The sequence below is a fragment of the Acinonyx jubatus genome, chromosome B4, assembly GCF_027475565.1.
Source record: "Acinonyx jubatus isolate Ajub_Pintada_27869175 chromosome B4, VMU_Ajub_asm_v1.0, whole genome shotgun sequence".
In the NCBI taxonomy this organism is placed as follows: domain Eukaryota; kingdom Metazoa; phylum Chordata; class Mammalia; order Carnivora; family Felidae; genus Acinonyx; species Acinonyx jubatus.
The window spans coordinates 79,966,198-79,986,632 of record NC_069387.1 but is presented as its reverse complement, the minus strand read 5'-3'; the positions used below and the strand labels follow the sequence as shown (position 1 = coordinate 79,986,632).

General features: G+C 44.3%; 2 protein-coding genes across 2 annotated transcripts in view; both read right to left on the bottom strand.

Moving 5' to 3' along the window:
* LOC106970340 (olfactory receptor 6C3-like) overlaps positions 1-17,784 on the bottom strand; it is a 165,644-nt gene extending 147,860 nt beyond the window's left edge. The window contains exon 1 of the mRNA XM_053226348.1: positions 17,754-17,784. The gene's annotated coding sequence lies outside the window, so the exon portion shown is untranslated. The remainder of the gene's footprint in view (positions 1-17,753) is intronic.
* The window catches only part of LOC106970341 (olfactory receptor 6C1-like), a 164,173-nt gene extending 146,275 nt beyond the window's left edge, over positions 1-17,898 (bottom strand). The window contains exon 1 of the mRNA XM_053226345.1: positions 17,754-17,898. Within this exon, the coding sequence (XP_053082320.1) occupies positions 17,754-17,786 (33 nt within the window). The 5' untranslated portion in view covers positions 17,787-17,898. The remainder of the gene's footprint in view (positions 1-17,753) is intronic.
* Positions 17,899-20,435: the final 2,537 nt, after the last annotated feature.

Below are 20,435 nucleotides of genomic sequence, written 5' to 3'. Positions count from 1 at the left end.
TTTGTATCCTTTGAATAAGTACCCAGTAAGGCAATTTCTGGGTCACAGGTAGTTCTGTTTTTAATTTTTTGAGGAACCTCTTTACTGTTTTCCAGAGTTGCTGCACCACTTTGCATTCCCACACCAGTGTAAGAGGGTGCCCCTTTCTGCACATTCTTGCCAACTCCTGTTGTTTCTTGTGCTGTTAATTGCAGTCATTCTGCCAGGTTTGATATGGTATTTCATAGTGATTTTGATTTGTATTTCCCTGATGATGAGTGATGTTGAGCATCTTTTCATGTGTCTGTTGGCCATCTGGATGTCTTATTTGAGGACAATGTTTATTGATGTCTCCTGACCATTTCTTAACTTGATTATTTGGTTTTGAGGTGTTGAGTTTAAGTTCTTTATATTTATCAGATACGTCATTTGAAAATATCTTCTCCCATTCTGTAGGCTTCCTTTTAGTTTTGTTGATTATTTCCTTTGCTGTGCACAAACTCTTTTATGTTGATGAAATCCCAATAGCTTATTTTTGCTTTTGTTTTCCTTGCCTGCAGTGACATGTCTAGTAAGAAGTTGCTCCAGACAAAGTCAAAGAGGTTACTGTCTGTGATCTCTTCTAGGATTTGGTTGGTTTCCTGTGTCACAATTAGGTCTTTGATCCATTTGAATTTATTTTTGTTTATGGTGTAAGAAAGTGGTCCAGTTTCATTATTCTGCATGTTGCTGTCCAGTTTTCCCGACACCATCTGTTGAAGAGACTGTCTTTTTCCCATTGGATATTCTTTCCTGCTTTGTCAAATATTAGTTGACCACATAGCTGTGGGTCCATTTCTGGGTTTCTGTTCAGTTCTCTTGATGTATTTGTCTGTTTTTGCCAGTACCATACCATCTTGAGGGCTACAGCTTTGTAGTGTAGCTTAAAGTCTGAAATTGTGATGCCTCCTGCTTTGCTTTTCTTTTTCAGAATTGCTTTGGCTACTCAGGGGTCTTTGTTGTACTATGCAAACTTTAAGATTGTTTGTTCCACTCTGTGGAAAATGCTGGTGGTCTTTTGATAGGAATTGCATTAAATGTGCACATTGCTTTGGGTAGTATAGACATTTTAACAGTGTTTGTTCTTCTAATCCGTAAGCATAGAGTGTTTTCCCATTTCTTTGTCTCGTCTTCAATTTCTTTCATAAGTTAAAATTTTTGGAGTACAGATCTTTTACCTCTTTGGTTAGGTTTATTCATAGGTATCTTATTGTTTTGGGTGCAATAGTAAATGGGAATGATTCCTTAATTTTTTTTCTGCTTCTTCATTATTGGTGTATGGAAATGCAACAGATTTCTGTACGTGGATTTTATATCCTGCAACTGAATTTGTGTATCAGTTCTAGCAATTTTTGGTGTGTGACCAAAATTCATCTTTCAAGATGAATTATTCCATCTGGGCATTTTGTCTAGGTCCTTGTTTTCTCTGTGTTAGGAAAGGCTGCTATGTTTCCTGCTTCTGAGAATAATGGCTATGTTGCAAAGAGGTCCTATACTGTCCAATGCCTGGCTCTTCAGGAAGTGTTTGTAGTATATGCTGTATGCACTCTGTTATTGTGTGTTTTTTAAATGTTTATTTATTTTTGAGAGACAGAGTGAAAGCAGGGGAGGGGCAGAGAGAGAGAGGGAGACACAGAATCCAAAGCAAGCCCCAGGCTCTGACCTGCCAGCACAGAACCCAACATGGGGCTTGAACTCACAAGTTGTGAGATCATGACCTGACCCAAAGTCAGGTGCTCAACTGACTGAGCCACCCAGGTGCCCCTCTGATGTTGTGTTTTAGCTGTGTTTCCCTAAGGTCAGTCTTCTGCAGAGTTCCTCCTTGCCTAAGGTGGGGAGCATTTGGACCTTTTCCACGTCTGGAAAGTTTTAACTAGGTATGTTTTAGTCTGCTTGTTAAAAGAGTCTAGATCTTATTTCCTCTAGAGGTGAAGCTCTGCTTCACTCTATGGTGAGTAGACATGGTGCATGTAGAGAGTTTGTGTTGGTCTTCTGGCAAACAGGTCCGGCTGCTGCTCTGACTCTCATTCACAGTTGTCCTAGTTCAGAAGCACCTGCAGAGCACAGGGTATGGGGCTTGGTGTAGGTGGCTCCAGCCTCCATTTTGTGTGCTGTGCCATTCACTGCTTACACAAGTCCTGTCAACCCGCTCTCTGATGGTTCTGCTTTTCTTGGGCAAGTATGCCTGAGAACCAGCATGGTGGGACCTCTCCCCCAAGAACATGAGCACAAACCCCACAAATACCACATCTACTGAGCATAGAGTTCTGCAGAGCTTCAGCTCTAGTGGAAATAGCATCAGGTCTCCCTTGACAACCAGACCAGAGCACACCTAGGTAAAACTAGCCACACTCTGTCCAATGTCCAAACACTCTCCATAGCAGGCAAAGAGAAACTCTGCAGAGGACTGACCTGAGGGATCGAGTAGACAAAACACAGCAGTAGAGTGCATGCAGCATACACCAGAGACACTTCTTGAAGCTCAAAGCCATGAACATTAAGTGACTTCTTTTTACCAAGCCATTATTCTCAGAAGCAGGAAACGTAACAGGCTTTCCTAACACACAAAAGACAGAGACCTAGACAAAATGTCTCATCAGATGCATGCTATTGTCAGGATTAATGGAAGTGATTTAGACAGATAATAATTATAATAGATTCATCTATTAATTTTTTGAATTTTTTAAAATTATGAAATGAAAAAAATTCAGGGTGCAAAAGGATTAAATATGGGCTTTTACTTTTCCAATTCTGTAGTGTATAAATTACGTGTTTCTACTGAATGGACTGTATTCCATCATCCACTATAGACATAAACAGATACATGTATATGTATGTATGTGTGTGTGTGTGTGTATATATACATATATATATGTGTGTGTGTGTGTATATATATATACATTTCCACACTTGTATAAGTATATATGAGACACAGTAAATAAACATAAGTAAAAATTAAACACAAAATGTAATTTTGATTTTGCTGTTTTACTGTAATCTTCATGTGACTGTTAATTTATGTGATTTTTTTATATTGTCATTTGAACCTTAATTTCACTTCACTGGACCCCTATTTCTACTCTGCACATAGGTATAGTGCTACCATTTTGGTGTGGCTTAAAATAAAATTTCAAATGAATATGACTTTCAATAGAGAAGTCCTCTTTCCAACATTCATTTCAGTTCCCATCCATTAAAACCATTCTGCTTCCTACTGTGCTGTGACTTTGTTAAATTATCATTAATTAAGTAAAGATGGTGTGTAAGTTGTTGATCCAGGGTTCAACAAAAGACCATACAGGAAGCAAAATGGAGAGGTTTATTAATCACTGGTTCTGGAGGAGGCACAAGGCTCACTCAAGGTGCCACACGGGGAAGTCAAGGCAGAGTGTGAAAGAGAGAGTGGAGAGAGCTGGGCACATACTTGTATTAGAGCCTGAAGGTAGAGTACTTTGGGGTCCTGGTCAATTGGTCAATTTAAACCAAAAAGAACAGGATTTCGGTATTCTTCCTGGTGGTTTTATCTAATGGCGCATTAAAGGAAAGCCCTGGGAGACAGGGGAGCCCATTAATTATCACAAGGGCAGTTGAGGGAATCATATCATATCAGGAACTTATGTTTACTGGTGGCTCTTTGGGCTATTAAGAAGGATATGCACTTGAGGGAGGGGTAAATATCAGTTCAAGGGCCCTGCAGGCAAGTTTGCTATCCCAAATGGATGCCAAGTCAGCAGCATTATGAAGTAGTTTAGTTAAACTCTCAACAGACTATCAGTGGTTTCCAAAACTGCATGGTCAGAAGTGAGAGTCACTATTGTGTATCCACTAAAAATCTCATTATAAAAGTACTGACTCCATTATTATGCAATCAGTCACTCTATGTTAGTTAGAATATAATATTTTCAGCAAAAGTAGAATGAGACAAATATTTTCTGTACAAGTTTTACTTAGCAATAATATAGCAGACATTAGTAATGATAGAAACATTATTGAAAAAACAACTACTCATAATGCTGCAGTGAAGCTGAGATGAACAATGCTTCTTTTTTTATATCGTGGTTAGATGAATATTGGATCTGTTATTTTGCAATGCATTTTCTAGATTTAATTCAGAAAAAAGTAACTATTTCATTTAGAGAAAAATTATACTTAAAACGGATTTCCCCTCGAAAGTAAGAAGCTGAAAACTCACAGCCTCTATATCCATTCTGAAACAAGTGGCTCATTGGAAAAATTCTGCTTTAATTCCTCCCCAGACATATGTACTTTTGGTACTATCTCACTTGTCTAAGTTCTGAAGCCAATGTCCTCAGTAGCATAAGGAAAGGAACCCTGGCGATCCCACATTTTGCATTCCCCTAGAAGTCCCTGAATCACAGGGACAGATGTAAAGGTGATTGTGTCCATTACCTCACACCACTATTGCAAAACCTACTTCAATACCATTCTCATCACCAGTGATAGAACAACACTATTTCTGGTACATTTAACAAAAGCTATCATGGTCACTAGAATTTTGCAACAATTCTAAACTTGTTACAGTGCTAAAAATACTCCATTATTTATCTTAGAGTCGCTTCAGCTCTGGTGACATCCCTGGACTGAAATCTAACCCAAGCAAAGCCTCTCTCCCCAAGGGGACTCAATTGCAAACTCTGAGAGCACCACACACCTGGAGTCCAGAAGCGGTGCAGGATCAGTCAGCATTGAACCTGGAACATCACCATGTCCTTTCGAATGCCCGCCTGTAGCTGCCTCAGAGGATTCCTGAGGCTTACCACACCAGTGGCCCATACAGTTGTCTGGCCTTGGAACACAAAGACTAATCCTGATCTGCACCCTCCCTTGTGCCCTCAACTCAGCCCTTCAGGGTGACAACAGCACTGCTGTGGTTTAAATGCCTGGAGCCTCCAGGGACCTAATGCTAACACTAACCCTAATCCTAACGCGAATCCTGTACGAAACCCTAACCGTATTTCGAATGCTAACCTTATACTTGACCCGCACCGTCGCATGGGCCCTCACTTCAGCCCTCAAGGGAGATCACGAGACTGGAGTTGCTTGGGCCCTGGCGATGTCTCTGGACCGAACACTAACCCTAGCTAAAGGCTCTCTCACCATGGGGACCCGATACCATAGTCTGAAAACACCACGCGCCTGGAGTCCAGAAATGGTGCATGAACACTCAGCATAGAACCTGGAACATCAACATGTCCTTTTGAAGGCCCGGGTGCAGAGCCTGAGATGATTCCTGAAGCCTACCCGATCAGTGGCCCATACACTTGTCTGGCCTTGGAACCCAAAGAATAATCCTGACAGGCACCCTCCCTTGTGCCCTCAACTCGGCACCTCGGGGTGACAACTGCACTCTTGTCGGTTCAGCGCCTGGAGCCTCCTGGGAACTAACCCTAACACTAACCATAACCCTAACCAGAACCCTTAAGCAAAACCTAACTCTATCTTAAATCCTAACCCTACAGTTGACCCGCACCGTCGCATGGGCCCTCACTTCAGCCCTCAAGGCAGATTATGGGACGGGAAATGCTTTGGCCCTGGCTATGTCCATGGAACGAACCCTAACCCTAGATAAGTCTCTCTCCCCATGGGAACCCAGTAGCAATGTCTTACAAAACCACACACCTGGATCCAGAAGAGGTGAGGATCCCTTGGCGTAGAACCTATAACATCACCATGTCTTTTGAAGGCAGGGCTGCAGCTACCCTCGGGATTTCCTGAGGCCTACGCAACCAGTGGCCCATACACTTGTCTGGCCTTGGAACCCAAACTCTATTCCTGACTGGCACCCTCCCTAGTGCCCTCAACTCAGCCCTTTGAACAGACAACTGCACTCCTGGGGTTTCAGAGCCAGGATCCTCCTGGGACCTAACCCGAATCCTAACCCTAACCGGAACACTAAAAGAACCCTAACCGTAACTCGAACCCTAACCCTACATTTGACCCGCATGTGCCCCAAATGTCACATGGGCCCTCAATTCAACCCTCAAGGGAGATCATGAGAATGGATTCACTTCAGCCCAGGCGATGTCCCTGGACCGAACCCTAACCCTAGTTAAGGCTCTCTCCCTATGGGGAACCAATAGCAAAGTCTGACAACACCATTCACCTGGGGTCCAAGAGCAGTGAAGGATCACTCGGCATAGAACCTGGAACATCACCATGTCATTTCAAAGGCCCAGCTGCAGCACCCCGAGAGGATTCCTGAGGTCTACCCAATGAGAGGCCCATATACTTCTGGCCTTGGAACAAAAACATTAATCATGAATGGCACTCTGCCTTGTGCCGCCAACTCAGCCCTTCAGGGACAGAAATGCACTGCAGTGCATTCAGCGCCTGGAGCTTCCTGTGACCTAACACTAACCCTAACCCTAATCCTAACCAGAACCCACTCCTGAAACCTTACCATATCTCCAACCCTAACCCTACACTTGACCCGCACCGTTGCATGGGCCCTCACTTCAGCCCTCAAGGGAGATCACAGACTGGAGTCTCTTCATCCCTGGCGAAGTCCCTGGACAAAACCCTGACCGTAGCTAAGGCTCTCTACCCATGGGGACCCAATACCAAAGTGTGAGAACACCACGCGCCAGGGGTTAGAAGAGGTGCAGGATCACTCGGTATAGAACCTGGAACATCTCAATGTCCTTTCGAAGGCAGGGCTACAGCTGCCCGAGAGCATTCCTGAGGCCTACCCGACCAGTGGACCATACAGTTGTCAGGCTTGGGAACACAGACTACTCCTGAATGGGAGGCTCCCTTGTGCCCTCAACTTGTCCCTTCGGGGAGACAACTGCACTGCTGTGGTCAGCACCTGGAGCCTCCTGGGACCTAACCCTAACCCTACACCTAACCAGAACCCTCAACGAAAACCTACCAAGATCACAAACTCTAAGTCTACACCTGACCGGCACTGTCCCATGGGCGCTCACTTCAGCCCCCGAGTGAGATTACGAGACTGGAGTCACTTCGGCCCAGGCAATGTCCCTTGGCAGAACCCTAACCCTCGATAAGGCTCTCTCCCCCTGGGGACTTAATCCCCAAGTCTGACAACACCACACACCTGGGATACAGAAGCAGTGCAGGGTCACTCAGCATGGAAGCTGGAACCTCACCATGTCGTTTCACAGGCCTGGCTGCAGCTTCCCGAGAGGATTCGTGAGGCCTACCCTACCAGGAGCCCATAGAGTTGTGTGGCCCTGGAAGCCAAGACTAATCCTGACTGGCACCTTCCCTTATGCCCTCAACTCAGCCCTTCAGGGAGACCACTGCTTTTCTGTGGGTTCAGTGCCTAGAGACTCCTGGTCCTAACCCTAAACCTAAACATACCCATAATCAGAACCCTCAACCGAAACCTAAAACGATAACGAACCCTAACCCTACACCTGACCTGAACTGGTGCATGGGCCCTCACTTCAGCTTTTGAGGGAGATCACAAGACTGGAGTCGATCGGCCCTGGTGACATCCCTGGACTTTAACCCTAGCTAAGGCTCTCTCACCATGGGGACCCAATCCCCAGTCTGACAACACCTGGGGTCCAGAAGCGGTGCAGGGTCTGTCAGCATGGACCCTGGAAGCTCACCATGTCGTTTCCCAGGTCCAGCTGCAGCTGCCTGAGAGGATTCTGAGGCCTCCCCGAACAGGGGCCCATAGAGTTGTGTGGCTATGGAAGCCAAAGACTAATCCTGACCAGCACCCTCCCTTGTGCCTTCAACTTAGGCCTTCGGGGAGACCACTGCACTGCTGTGGGTTCAGCGCCTGGAGCCTCCTCGAGCCTAACCCTAACCCTACCCCTGAACAGAACCCTCAACCGAACCTAACCCGGTGTTGAACCCTTACCCTACACCTGACCCGCACCATCGCATGGGCCCTCACTTCAATGCTCAAGGGAGATCACGAGACTGGAGTGGCTTCGGACCTGGCGATGTCCCTGGACTGAACTCTAACCCTAAGGCTCTCTGCCCATGGGGGTCCAATCCACAAATCTGACAACACCTCGTGCCTGGAATCTAGAAGCGGTGCAGGGTCACTCAGCATGGAAGCTAGAACCTTACCATGGCATTTCACAGGCCAGGCTGCTGCTGCCTGAGAGGATACGAGAGACCTCCCCGACCAGGGGCCCATTGAGTCGTGTGGCCTTGGAAGCCAAAGACTAATCCTGACCGGCACCCACCCTTATGCCCTCAACTGAGCCCTTCGGGGAGACCACTGCACTGCTGTGGGTTCAGAGCCTGGAGCCTCCTGGGACCTAACCCTAACCCTACCCTTGACCAGAATCCTCAACTGAAACCTAACCCGATCTCCAACCTTAACCCACCACCTGACCCACACCATCGCATGGGCCCTCATTTCAGACATCAAGGTAGATCACAAGACTAGAGTTGCTTCAGCTCTGGCCATGTCCCTGGACGGAACCCTAACCTTCACAAAGGCTCTCTCCCTATGGGGACCCAATCCCCAAGTCTGACAACACCACGTGCCTACAGTCCAGGAGTGGTGCAGGGTCACTCAGCATGGAACCTGGAACCTCTCCATGTCTTTTCGCAGGCCCAGCTGCAACTGCCTGAGAGGTTTCATGAGGCCCACCTGACCAGGGGCCCATAGAGTTGTGTGGCCTTGGAAGCCAAAGACTAACCCTGACCGGAACCCTCCCTTGTGTCCTCAACACAACCCTTCATGGAGACCACTGCACTACTGTGGGTTCAGCTCCTGGAGCCACCTGGGACCTAACCTTAACACTAACCCTACCCTTGACCAGAACCTTCAAATGAAACCTAACCTAATCTCGATCCCTAAACATACTCTAACCCGCACCGTCGCCAAGGACCTCACTTCAGCCCTCGAGGGAGATCACGAGACTAGAGTTGCTTCGGCCCTGGCAACATCCCTGAACTGAACCTTAAGACAGCTAAGGCTGTCTCCCCATGGGGAACCAATCCCAAAGTTTGTCAACACACGCGCCTGTGGTACACAAGTGGTACAGGGTCAATCGGCATGGAACCTGGAACTTCACCATGTCTTTTCCCAGGCCCAGCTGCAGTTGCCTGAGAGGATTCTTGAGGTCTACTCGACCAGGGGCCCATAGAGTTTTATGGCCTTAGAAGCCAAAGACTAATCCCTATCAACAAGCTTCCTTGTGCCCTCAACTGAGACCTTCGAGGAGACCACTGCACTGCTCTGGGTTCAGCGGCTGGAGCCTACTGGGACCTAACACTAACCCTAACCCTAACCTTGACCAGAACCCTGAGCTGAAACCTAACACGATCTCGAAATCTAACCCTACAACTGACCTGCAACGTCGCATGGACCCTCACTTCAGCATTCGAGGGAGATTACAAGACTGGAGTCGCTTCTGCATCGGCCTCGTCCTGTCACGATACCTAACCCTAGCTAAGGCTCTGTCTCCATTGGGACCCAATCCCCAAGTCTGACAACACCAGGCTCCTGCAGTCCACAAGTGGTGCAGGTTCACTCGGCATGGAACCTGGAATCTTACCATGTCATTTCCCAGGCCCAGCTGCAGCTGACCGAGAGTATTAGTGAGGCCTACAAACCAGGGGCCCATAGAGTTGTGTGGCCTTGGAAGCCAAAGACTAATCCTGACCGGCACCCTCCCTTGTGCCTGCAACTCAGCCCTTCGGGAGATGACTGCACTGCTGTGGGTTCAGCGCCTGGAGCTTCCTGGGACTAACCCTAACCCTAACCTAACCCGATCTCGAACCCTAACCCTACACCTAACCCTCACCGTCGCATGGGCCCTCACTTCAGCTCTCGAGGGAGATCACGAGACTGGAGTCATTTCGGCCTTGGCATCGTCCCTGGACTGAACACTAGCCCTAGCTAAGGCTGCCTCCCCATGTGGACAAAATCCCCAAGTCTGACAACACCGCATGCCTGGGTTCCAGAAGCAGTGCAGGGTCACTCGGCATGGAACATCAAACCTCACCATGTCGTTTCCCAGGCCCGGTTGCAACTGCCAGAGAGTATTTATGAGGCCTAACCGACCAGGGGCCCATAGAGTTGTGTGGCCTTGGAAGCCAAAGTCTAATCCTAACCAGGACCTTGCCTAGTGCCCTCAATACAGCCTTTCGGGGAGACCACTTTACTGCTGTGGGTTCAGCGCCTAGAGCTTCCTTGTACCTAACCTTAACCCTAAATCTACCCCTGACCAGAACCCTCAACCGAAACCTAACCCAATCTCGAACTCTAACCCTACACCTGACCCGCACTGTCTCATGGGCCCTCACCTCAGCCAGAGATGGAGATCAGGAGACTGGAGACGCTTCAGCACTGGCAATGTCCCTGGAACGAACCCTAACACTAGTAAGGCTCTCTCCCCATGGGGACCCAGTCCCCAAGTCTGACAACACCACACGCCTAGGGTCCAGAAGCGGTGCAGGGTCATTCAGCATGGAATCTAGTACCTCACCATGTCTTTTTCCAGGCCTAGCTGCAGCTGCCTGAGAGGATTCGTGAGGCCTAATCAACCAGGGGCCCATAGAGTTGTGTGGCCTTGGAAGCCAAAGACTATTTCTGACCAGCACCCTCCCTTGTGTCCTCAAATGAAACCTTCAGGGAGGCCACTGCACTGCTGTGGGTTCAGCCCCTGGAGCCTCCTGGGACCTAACCCTAACCGTAACGCTAAACTTGACCAGAACCCTCAACCGAAACCTAACCCGATCTTGAACCATAACCCTACACCTGACCCGCACCATCGCATGGACCCTCACTTCAGCACTTGAGGGAGATTACAAGACTGGAGTCCCTTTGGCACTGGCCACGTCCCTGGTCAGGACCCTAACCCTGGCTAAGGCTCTCTCCTCATGTGGACCCAATTCCTATGTCTGACAACACCACATGCCTGGGGTCCAGAAACGGTGCAGGGTCACTCGGCATCGAACCTGGAACCTAACCATGTCATTTCTCATGCCCAGCTGCAGTTGCCCGAGAGGACTCATGAGGCCTGCCCGACCAGGGCCCATAGAGTTGTGTGGCCTTGGAAGCCAAAACTAATCCCGACCGGAACCCTCCATTGTGTTATCAACTCAACCCTTCATGGAGACCACTGCACTACTGTGGGTTCAGCTCCTGGAGTCTCCTGGGACCTAACCTTAACGCTAACCCTACCCCTGACACTCTTCTTAAACCACACACACACACATGCACACGCACACACACACACACCTCGAAATGGATGAAACATCTAAATATAAGTCAGGAACCATCAAAATACTAGAGGAGACAACAGGCAATCTACCTCCTTGATCCTGGCTATAGCAACTTCTCGCTTGTCATGTCTCCAGAAGCAAGGGCAATAAAAACCAAAATGAACTATTGAGTCCTCAACATAAAAAGCTTCTGCACAGCAGAGGACACAATCAGCAAAACTAAAAGGCAACTGAATGAAATGGGGGAAGATATTTGCAGGTGGCATGTCAGATAAAGGGTTAGTATCCAAAATCTATAAAGAACTTATCACACTCAACACTCAAAAACCAAATAATCCAGTTAAGAAATGGGCAGAAGACATGAAGAGACACTTTAAGAAACATGACATCCAGATTGGTCACACATGAAAAGATGCTCAATCTCACTCGTCATCACTGAAATACAAATCGAAACCACAATGAGATATCCCCTAACACCTATCAGAATGGCTAAAATTAACATCTCAGGAAACAACAGATGCAGGGAAAGGGAACCCTTTTGCAATGCTGGTGGGAATGCAAACTGGTGTAGCTATTCTGGAAAATAGTATGGAGATTCGTCACAAAAACTAAAATAGAACAACACTAGGACCCAGCAATTGCACTACTAGCTATTTATCCAAAGGATACACTAATGCCGACTCTAAGTGGCACGTGCACTCCAATGTTTATAGCAGCATTATCAACAATAGCTAAATTATGCAAAGAGCCCAAATGACCATTGACAGATGAATGGATAAAGAAGATGTGGTATATTCATACAATGGACTATTACTCGGCAATCAAAAAGAATGAAATCTTGCTATTTGCAACAACATGGATGGAACCGGACTTAATTATGCTAAGCAAAATATGTCGGAGAAAGACACACATCCTATGATTTGTCTCATCTGTGGAATTTAATAAAACTGATGAACACAGTGAAAGGAAAGCAAAAATAAGATACAAACAGAGAGGGAGTCAAACAATAAGAGACTCTTAAATACAGAGAAGAAACTCTGGGTTCCAGGAGGGTTACTGAAGAGGGGTATGGTGTAAATGGGTGATGGGCATTAGGGGCGGCACTTGGGATGAGTACTGGGTATATTTTGTACTTGATGGATCACTAAATTCTACTGCTGAAACTGTATTCCACTATAAGGTAACTAACTTGGGCTTAAATTTAAAAAAGAAGAAATATTAAAAATAAGTAAAGAAATGTACTACCAGTCAAAAGAAAAGAACATTTAAATCAGGCTCTTTGAGTGGAAATGAAAGACTATAAGTGTTACAGACAAGAGAGGATCAGAGAAAACATCAAGAAACAATGACAAAACAACTAGTAGAATGGGACTAAATATATACCTATCAATAATCACTCTGAATATAAATGGACTAAATGCTCCAATGAAAAGACATTGGATAGGGTGTCAGAATGGACAAAGCAAACAAACAGACAAAAACAAGGCCTATCTAGATGCTGCCTACAAAGCCTTATTTGGATTTAAGTCACCTGCAGATTTAAAGTGAGGGAATGAAGAAACATTTATCATGCCAATAATGTCAAAAGAAAGCCAGTAGCAATACTTATATTAGGCAAAATAAACTTTAAAACCGAGACTCTATTTTGGTACCCTTTGGGTAAATACCTAATAGTGACATTGCATGCACCCAGTATTTATAGCAGCATTATCAACAGTAGCCAAACTATAGAGAAAGCCCAAGTATCCATCAACTGATGAAGGTATAAAGAAGTTGTGGTGTGTGTGTGTGAGTGTGTGTGTGTGTGTATACGTATGTATATGCATATATACATATGTGTATGTTCATATATACATACATACTTATATACAATGAAATATAACTCAGCTTCAAGAAGAATGAAATCTTGCCATTTGTAATGATGTGGATGGAGCTAGAATGTATTATGCTAAGTGAAATATGTCAATCAGAGAAAGACAAATATATGATTTCACTCATGTGGAATTTAAGAAACAAAGCACATGAAAACATGGGAAGGGGGAAGGAAAAGAGAAGAGTGGTGACAAACCACATGAGTCTCTTAATGTTAGAGAAAAAAAACTGAAGGTTGATGGAGGGACAAGGGTCAGCGCTGCGCTAGATGGAGGACGAGTATTAAGGAGAGCACTTGTTGTGATGAGCACTAGGTGTTGTATGTAAGGGATGAATCACTGAAATCTACTCCTGAATCCGAGAATGCACTGTATGTCAACTGAGACTTAAATTAAAAAAAAAAACAAACAAGCTATAACAAGAGATGAAGATGGACACTATCTCATACTAGAGTGGACAGCCAAACAAGAATATCCAATGATTGTAAATTTTGATGCATCCAATATGCGATCACCAAGTATATAAAACATTTAGCAACAACCATAAAGGAACTCATTTATAATAATATAACGATAGTAGAAGACTTTAACACATCACTCACATCAATGGACAGAACCTATAAACAGAAAATCAACAAGGAAACAATGGATTTGAATGACACACTGGACCAGATGGGTTTAACAGATATATTCAGAACACTCCATACTAAAACAGCAGAGTACACATTCTTTTCAAGCGCACATGGGGCATTCTCCAGAATTGATCACATTGTAGGTCACAAATCAGGCCTCAAGAGGTACCCAATGACAGAGATCAGACCAAGCATCTTTTCTGACCACAAAGCTAGGAAACTTGAAGTCAACCACAAAAAGGGGGGGGGAGGGGAAGGCCACAAATAAAGGGAGGTTAAATAACATGCTACTAAATGAATGGGTCAAATAGGAAATCAATGAGAAAATACACTGAAACAAATGAAAATGAAAATACACTGGTAAAAACCTTTGGAATGCGGCAAAAGCAGTCTATGATGGAAGTATATAGCAATACAAGCCTACCTTAAAGAGCAAAAAAACATCTCAAACAATCCTAACTTACAACTAAAGGAATGAGAAAAAGAACAGCAGAAGGAAAGAAATAATAGAGATTAAGGCAGAAATAAGGAATATAGAAACCAAAAAGACACTAGACCAAATCAATGAAACCAGGGGCTGGTTCTTTGAAAGCAGTAATCAACATGAAAACCTCGTAGGCAGACTTTTCACAAAGAAGAGAGAAAGGACTCAAATAAATAAAATCACAAATAAGAAAGGAGAAATAACAGTCAACACCACTAAAATACAATTAGAAGATTGAAAAACTATATGCAACAAATTGGACACTGAGAAAAATGGACAAATTCCTAGAAACACACAAACTACCAAAACTGAAACAGGAAGATACCTAAAATCTGAAAACAGAAAGAAATCAAATCAGTAATTAAAAAAAATCTCTCCCCAACACAAGAGTTCAGGGCCAGATGGTTTCATTGATGAGTTCTACCATACACTTAAGGAAGAGGTAATATGTATTCTCCTTGAATTATTATAAAAAATAAAAAAGAAGGAAAACTTACAAATTCATCTTATGAGGCCATCATTACCCTGATACCAAAACCAGATAAAGCCTCCACTAAAACCGAAAACTGCAGCGGCGCCTGTGTGGCTCGGTCGGTTTACTGTCCAACTCTTAATTTCGGATTAGGACATTATCTTGCAGTGCATGGATTCGAGTCCCATGTTGGACCCTGCCATGACAGTGTGGGGCATGGCCAGGATTCTCTCTCTCCCTGTCTCTCTGCCCCTCCCCCACTTTTATGTACTCTAAGAAACATTTAAAAAAATGTTAAAAATTTTTAAAATAAAACTGCAGACCAATAGCCTGATGACTATGTATGCCTAAATTCTCATTAAAGTACCTTCAAATTAAAGTCAACAATACATTAATAGAATCATTTACCATAATCAAGTGGGATGTATCCCTAGGCTGCAAGGGTGGTTCCACATTCACAGATCAATCAACATGATGCACCACAGTAATAGAAGAAAGGATAAGAACAATATGATGCTTTCAACAGATGCAGGAAAACCATTTGACAAAATGTCACATCCATTCATGATAAAAACCCTCAGCAAAGTACATTGAGACTCAACCTACCTGCACATAATAAAAGTCATCTAGGAAAAACCCACAGCTAATCTCATCCTCAATGGGGAAATATTGAAAGTTTTTCCTCCAAGATCAGGGACAAGACAGGGATGAGCCCTGTCACCACTGTTATTCACATAGTATGGGAAATCCTAGCCACAGCAATCAGACAACAAAAAGAAATAAGAGGCCTCCAAATCAGCAAGGAAGAAGTAGCACTTTCGCTATTTGGAACTGACATGATGTGCTCTATAAAAAACATGAAAGACTCCCTTAAAAATTGCTAGAATTGATATATGAATTCAACAAGTCACAATATACAGAAATCAATGTACATAAATGTATTGCATTTCTATACACGAATCATGAATTAACAGAGAGAGAAAGTAAGGGATCAATCCCATTGACAGGTTCACAAATACCACAAGATACCAGGAATATATCTAACCAAAGAGGTGAAAGACCTGTACTCTCAAGGCTATGAAACACTGATGAAAAAAAATGGAAGAGGACACAAAGAAATGGAAATACATTTCATGTTCATGGATGGGAAGAACAAAATACTGTTAAAATGTCTACACTCCTCAAAACAATCTACACATGTAATGAAATCCCTATCACACTAACAAAAACATTTGTCACAGAACTGGAACAAATAATCTCAAAATTTGTATGGAATGACAAAAGTCCCCAAACAGCCAAAACAAAGTTGAAGAAGAAAAGCAAAGCTGGAGACATCACAATTCCAGACGTTAGGTTATGTTACAAAGCTGTACTGATCAGAACAGTATGGTACTAGCAAAACAACAACAACAACAACAACAACAACAAAACACAGAGGCATAGATGAATAGAATGGAAACCCAGAAATGAACTCACACCTATATGGTCAATTAATTCTCAACAAAGCAGGAAAGACTATCCAATGGAAAAAAAAAAAAGATAGTCTTGGGACACATGGGTGTCTCAGTCACCAAAGCATGTGATTGTGGATTCAGCTCAGGTCATGATCTCAGGGCAGTGCAGAGCATGCATGGGATTCTCTCTCTCCACTTCTCTCTGCCCCTCTTTTGCATGCTCTCTCTCTCTCTCAAAAATAAATACATAAACTTAAAAAAAATCTCCTCAACATATGGTTTTGGAAAAACTGGACAGCAACCTGCAAAACAAAACAAAACAACAACGGACCACTTTCTTACAACATACACAAAAATAAATCCAACATGGATAAAGACCTCTGTGTGAAACCTGAAACCATAAAAATCCCAGAGGATAACAAGGGTAGTATGTTATTTGACATTGCCTGTACAAACGTCTTTGTAGATATATCTCCTGAGGTAAGGGAAACACAAACAAAAATAATGGGACTTCGTAAAAATAAAAAGCTTCCATCACCAAGGAAATAATCAACAAAACTAAAACACCTACAAAATGATACTTGCAAACAACATCTGATAAAGGGTTAGTATCCAAAATATACAAAGTTATACAGCACCCAAAAAATGAGAAATCAGATTAAAAATGGGTAGAAGACACGAATAGACATTTCCCAAGGAAGACATACACATGGCCAAGAGACACATGAACAGATGCTCAACAATACTGATCTTCAGGGAAATACAATTCAAAAGTACAATGAGATAACACATCACATCTGTCAGAATGACTAAAATCAATGAAGGATGAAACAGCAGGTGTTGCCAAGGATGTGGGGAAAGAGGAACCCTCTTGCACTGTGGGTAGGAATGCAAACTGGTGCAGCCACTCTGGAAAACATCATGGAGATTTGTCAAAAAACAACAACAACTGGAAATAGAACTACCTTACGATCCAGCAATTTCACTAAGAGGTATTTACACAAAGAATAAAAAAATAATTCTTCAAAGGGATACATGCACCCTGATGTTTACAGAAGCATTTTCTACAACAGCCAAATTACGGAAACTGCCCAAGCATCCATCAACTGATGAATAAATTGAGATGTAGTATATGGAATGTAATATTATTTAGCCGTAAAAACATGAAATCTTGTCATTTGCCATGAGGTGGATGGAGCGAGAGAATGTTATGCTGGGTGAAATAAGCCTGTCAGAGAAAGACAAATACCCGATGATTTCACTAACACATGGCAATAAAACAAAGCAAAGGGGGGAGGGGAAGGAGACAGTGACAAACAAACAGACTCTTAACCAGGAAACAAACTGAGGAGTTCCACAGCGAGGTGGGGGAATGGGTGAAACAGCTGATGGGGATTAAGAAGTGCACCTGGGATGAGCACCGGGTGACGTGTGGAAGTATTGCTCTATTTTGTATACCTGAAACTAACATTACACTGTATCTGTACTCACTGGCATTTAAATGAAAAGGTAACATAAGGTTAATGACAGGTACCTACCAGGTTTTCTGTAGTTTTCAATCACTTCACTAGGTTGGAAAAATAACCATGAAATTTTTAAAAAAGCATGTATGACGTGGGGGACAGTTTGTGCCCTTACCTGGGTCTCTGGTTCCAGCAGGACTCGGAACATGGGTCCCAGCTCATTCTTCTAGAAGGTGCTGAGACGAGCATTTCATTTCATGTATCCACATTGTAATTGAATGCAGCTCCCGTTCTTCTGAATTTCTGTCAGGGTTTCTTCCCGGAAACAAGCCTGAATCTGGAACAAACCATCGACTGCATCTATGAGGTGATGTCGTGGGACCCCGCAATCCACGAGTCCTTTAGTAAAATACGTCATTTTCAAATACTGTCCGGGAAGGGGAGGAATGAAACACGGGAACAGCCCAGAAAATGCAAGGGCCTGTGCAGCTCAGCAACCAGCTTGTCCAGGGAAGCCACCCAGCGCCCCCTCCTCAGGACTCAGTACAACAAGGCAGCTTCTCTCTGATGACTCAGGAGATGCTAAGTTTCTGCTAAGCTCCCAACGTCTCCCCTGGGGCGGGCGGCAGAACCTGCTGGAAATGCAGCTCTGCTCTCTGTACTGAGGCAGCGGCAGAGGCCCTGAGTCCTCTGGGAGCAATAGAAGCCCTTCCTGCTCTCAGGTGCCCTGGGTCAGAAAAGCCGATGGTGCGCCCTCTGCTGGCCATCACTACCCAGCAGAGGAACCCGCCCCTCCCGGTCGGTGGTGTTCCAGCTCTCTCTGCTGGCCACCGTGGGAATTCCCGCAATGTTGAAGGTCCTGGCTGCTCAGCTGAGAGACTGACTGAAGGTGCTCTGGGCAACTAAGCCTGTTCTCCACATTGGGAAGGGTTTTAGTGACAGGGCCTGGGACACAAAGAAATCTTTTCCTTCTCCTTTCTTGTGAGTGAAGAATGAAACCGAATTTATTAACGTAATGACATCATTTGTAATGTTTTAAGCAATGTTCACAGAAAAATAGACCGCCAATTTACACATGCTGAACAAGAGGTAATTGTGTTTACCACCAAAATACTTAGGTTAGATAAAGAATGGACACCTTTGAGAGAGAGATACCGGCGTCCAGCTATGCAGTGAATGAGTTCCTAGGGATACAAGGGACAGCCAATGGAATGGAGTCAATCCGGTAATAATACTGTTGTATGCTTTCACATGATAGCTACACTTGTGGTTAAATACAACATAATGTATAGACATGTGGAATGACTACAATGTATACCTAAAACTAATACAACAAATGTGTGAACAATATTTCAATTAAAAATAGACATCGTTTACACTATCTTTAATTTCTCCTTCTTTGCCAATAAACTATTATTCCTGGGGCGCTTGGGTGGCTTAGTCGGTTAAGCGTCCGACTTTGACTCAGGTCATGATGTTGCAGTCCATGAGTTTGAGCCCTGCGTCAGGCTCTGTCCTGAGAGCTCAGAGCCTGGAGCCTGCCTCAGATTTGGTGTCTCCCACTCTCTCCCCCTTCCCCAGCTCGGGCTCTCTCAAAAAAAAAAAAGAAACATTAAAAATGAAAAATCATTCCTCATTTAGAATCTGTGAAATTCCATTTATACCAGATTCTCTAACATGACCATCTTGATGTTGAGAGCTTATCTGAAAAGTCACTAATAATATCTTTGATGACATATGTGACAAGGTCAGAATGCAACTTACAGGGAGCTACACATCTGTTGTGAATTTACAGTATGTACCTTTGGCTAATATTTCCAATGAAATGTGCTTTAGGGATATGGATAGATGAAATAATATCCATCAGTCATATAGGTAAATTTCCTATAGGACCATTATGCCTTCAATTACTAATTGCCATCTCTTCAGAATTAAAAGAAAGCTGGGACAAGAAAATGTCTTTGAATTTGATGTAAGAGAAGACTATGGTGTTTTAAAGGGTTCACCTACCTTCTGGAATCCTCAGATTGGTTGTGGACAGGAGGATAGCAACCCACGATTTGGATGCACACCGCTAGTCCCAGAGGGAGGATATGGACCTTATTGTCAAATATTTTTTTTTATCAATATCACTAGTCCACCTCTGCCAGGTCCAGACTGCAGGACCTGCGGGCAACACAATGCCTGATGCCTGGGTTCAGAACTTGAGGAAGGCCAGCTGGGGGGGAGGGAGGAAATCCAACAGGGCCTGGGGCAGTGAGGGAGATGGCCCCGGGACACCTCCCCACAGGGCAGGCTCTGGAGTTTACCTGCCAAAGAGCAGCACACTCTCCCTCAAGACATCCCTCTCCATGACAGAACGTGAGGCTGAGCCTCACAATTCCAGAAGAAATGAGGGATACCCATCTTTTCAATTCCAATGGCCTCTGCAGAGCTTGGACCCAGGGATGTTGGAGTCTTGGGGTCATGGAACTCTGATGCCCATGATACAAGCCCTTTCTGCCCCAGCACTCAGAGCCACCTCATACATCCCCTCTCCCCTGGCGCATCTAACCCCGTCCACATACCTGGACCAGGTCTCTACTTTCCTCCTTGTACTTCCTCTTTGTCTCTGTTTCTCTCTAACCACATCTCCTCTGTTTCTTCCTTTCACTCTCTAGGGAGTGGTGTAACATACGGTGCTAAGCTTTATTCTTATACATGTGAATATCCAATTTTCCCAGCACCAGTTATTCAAGAGACTACTCTTCTCCACTGTGTATTCTTGACTCCCTTGTCAAATAGTAGTTGACTGTGCATGCATGGGTTTAGTTTGGGCTCTCAATTTCTGTTCCAGTGTGTGTGCTTATGCCACACA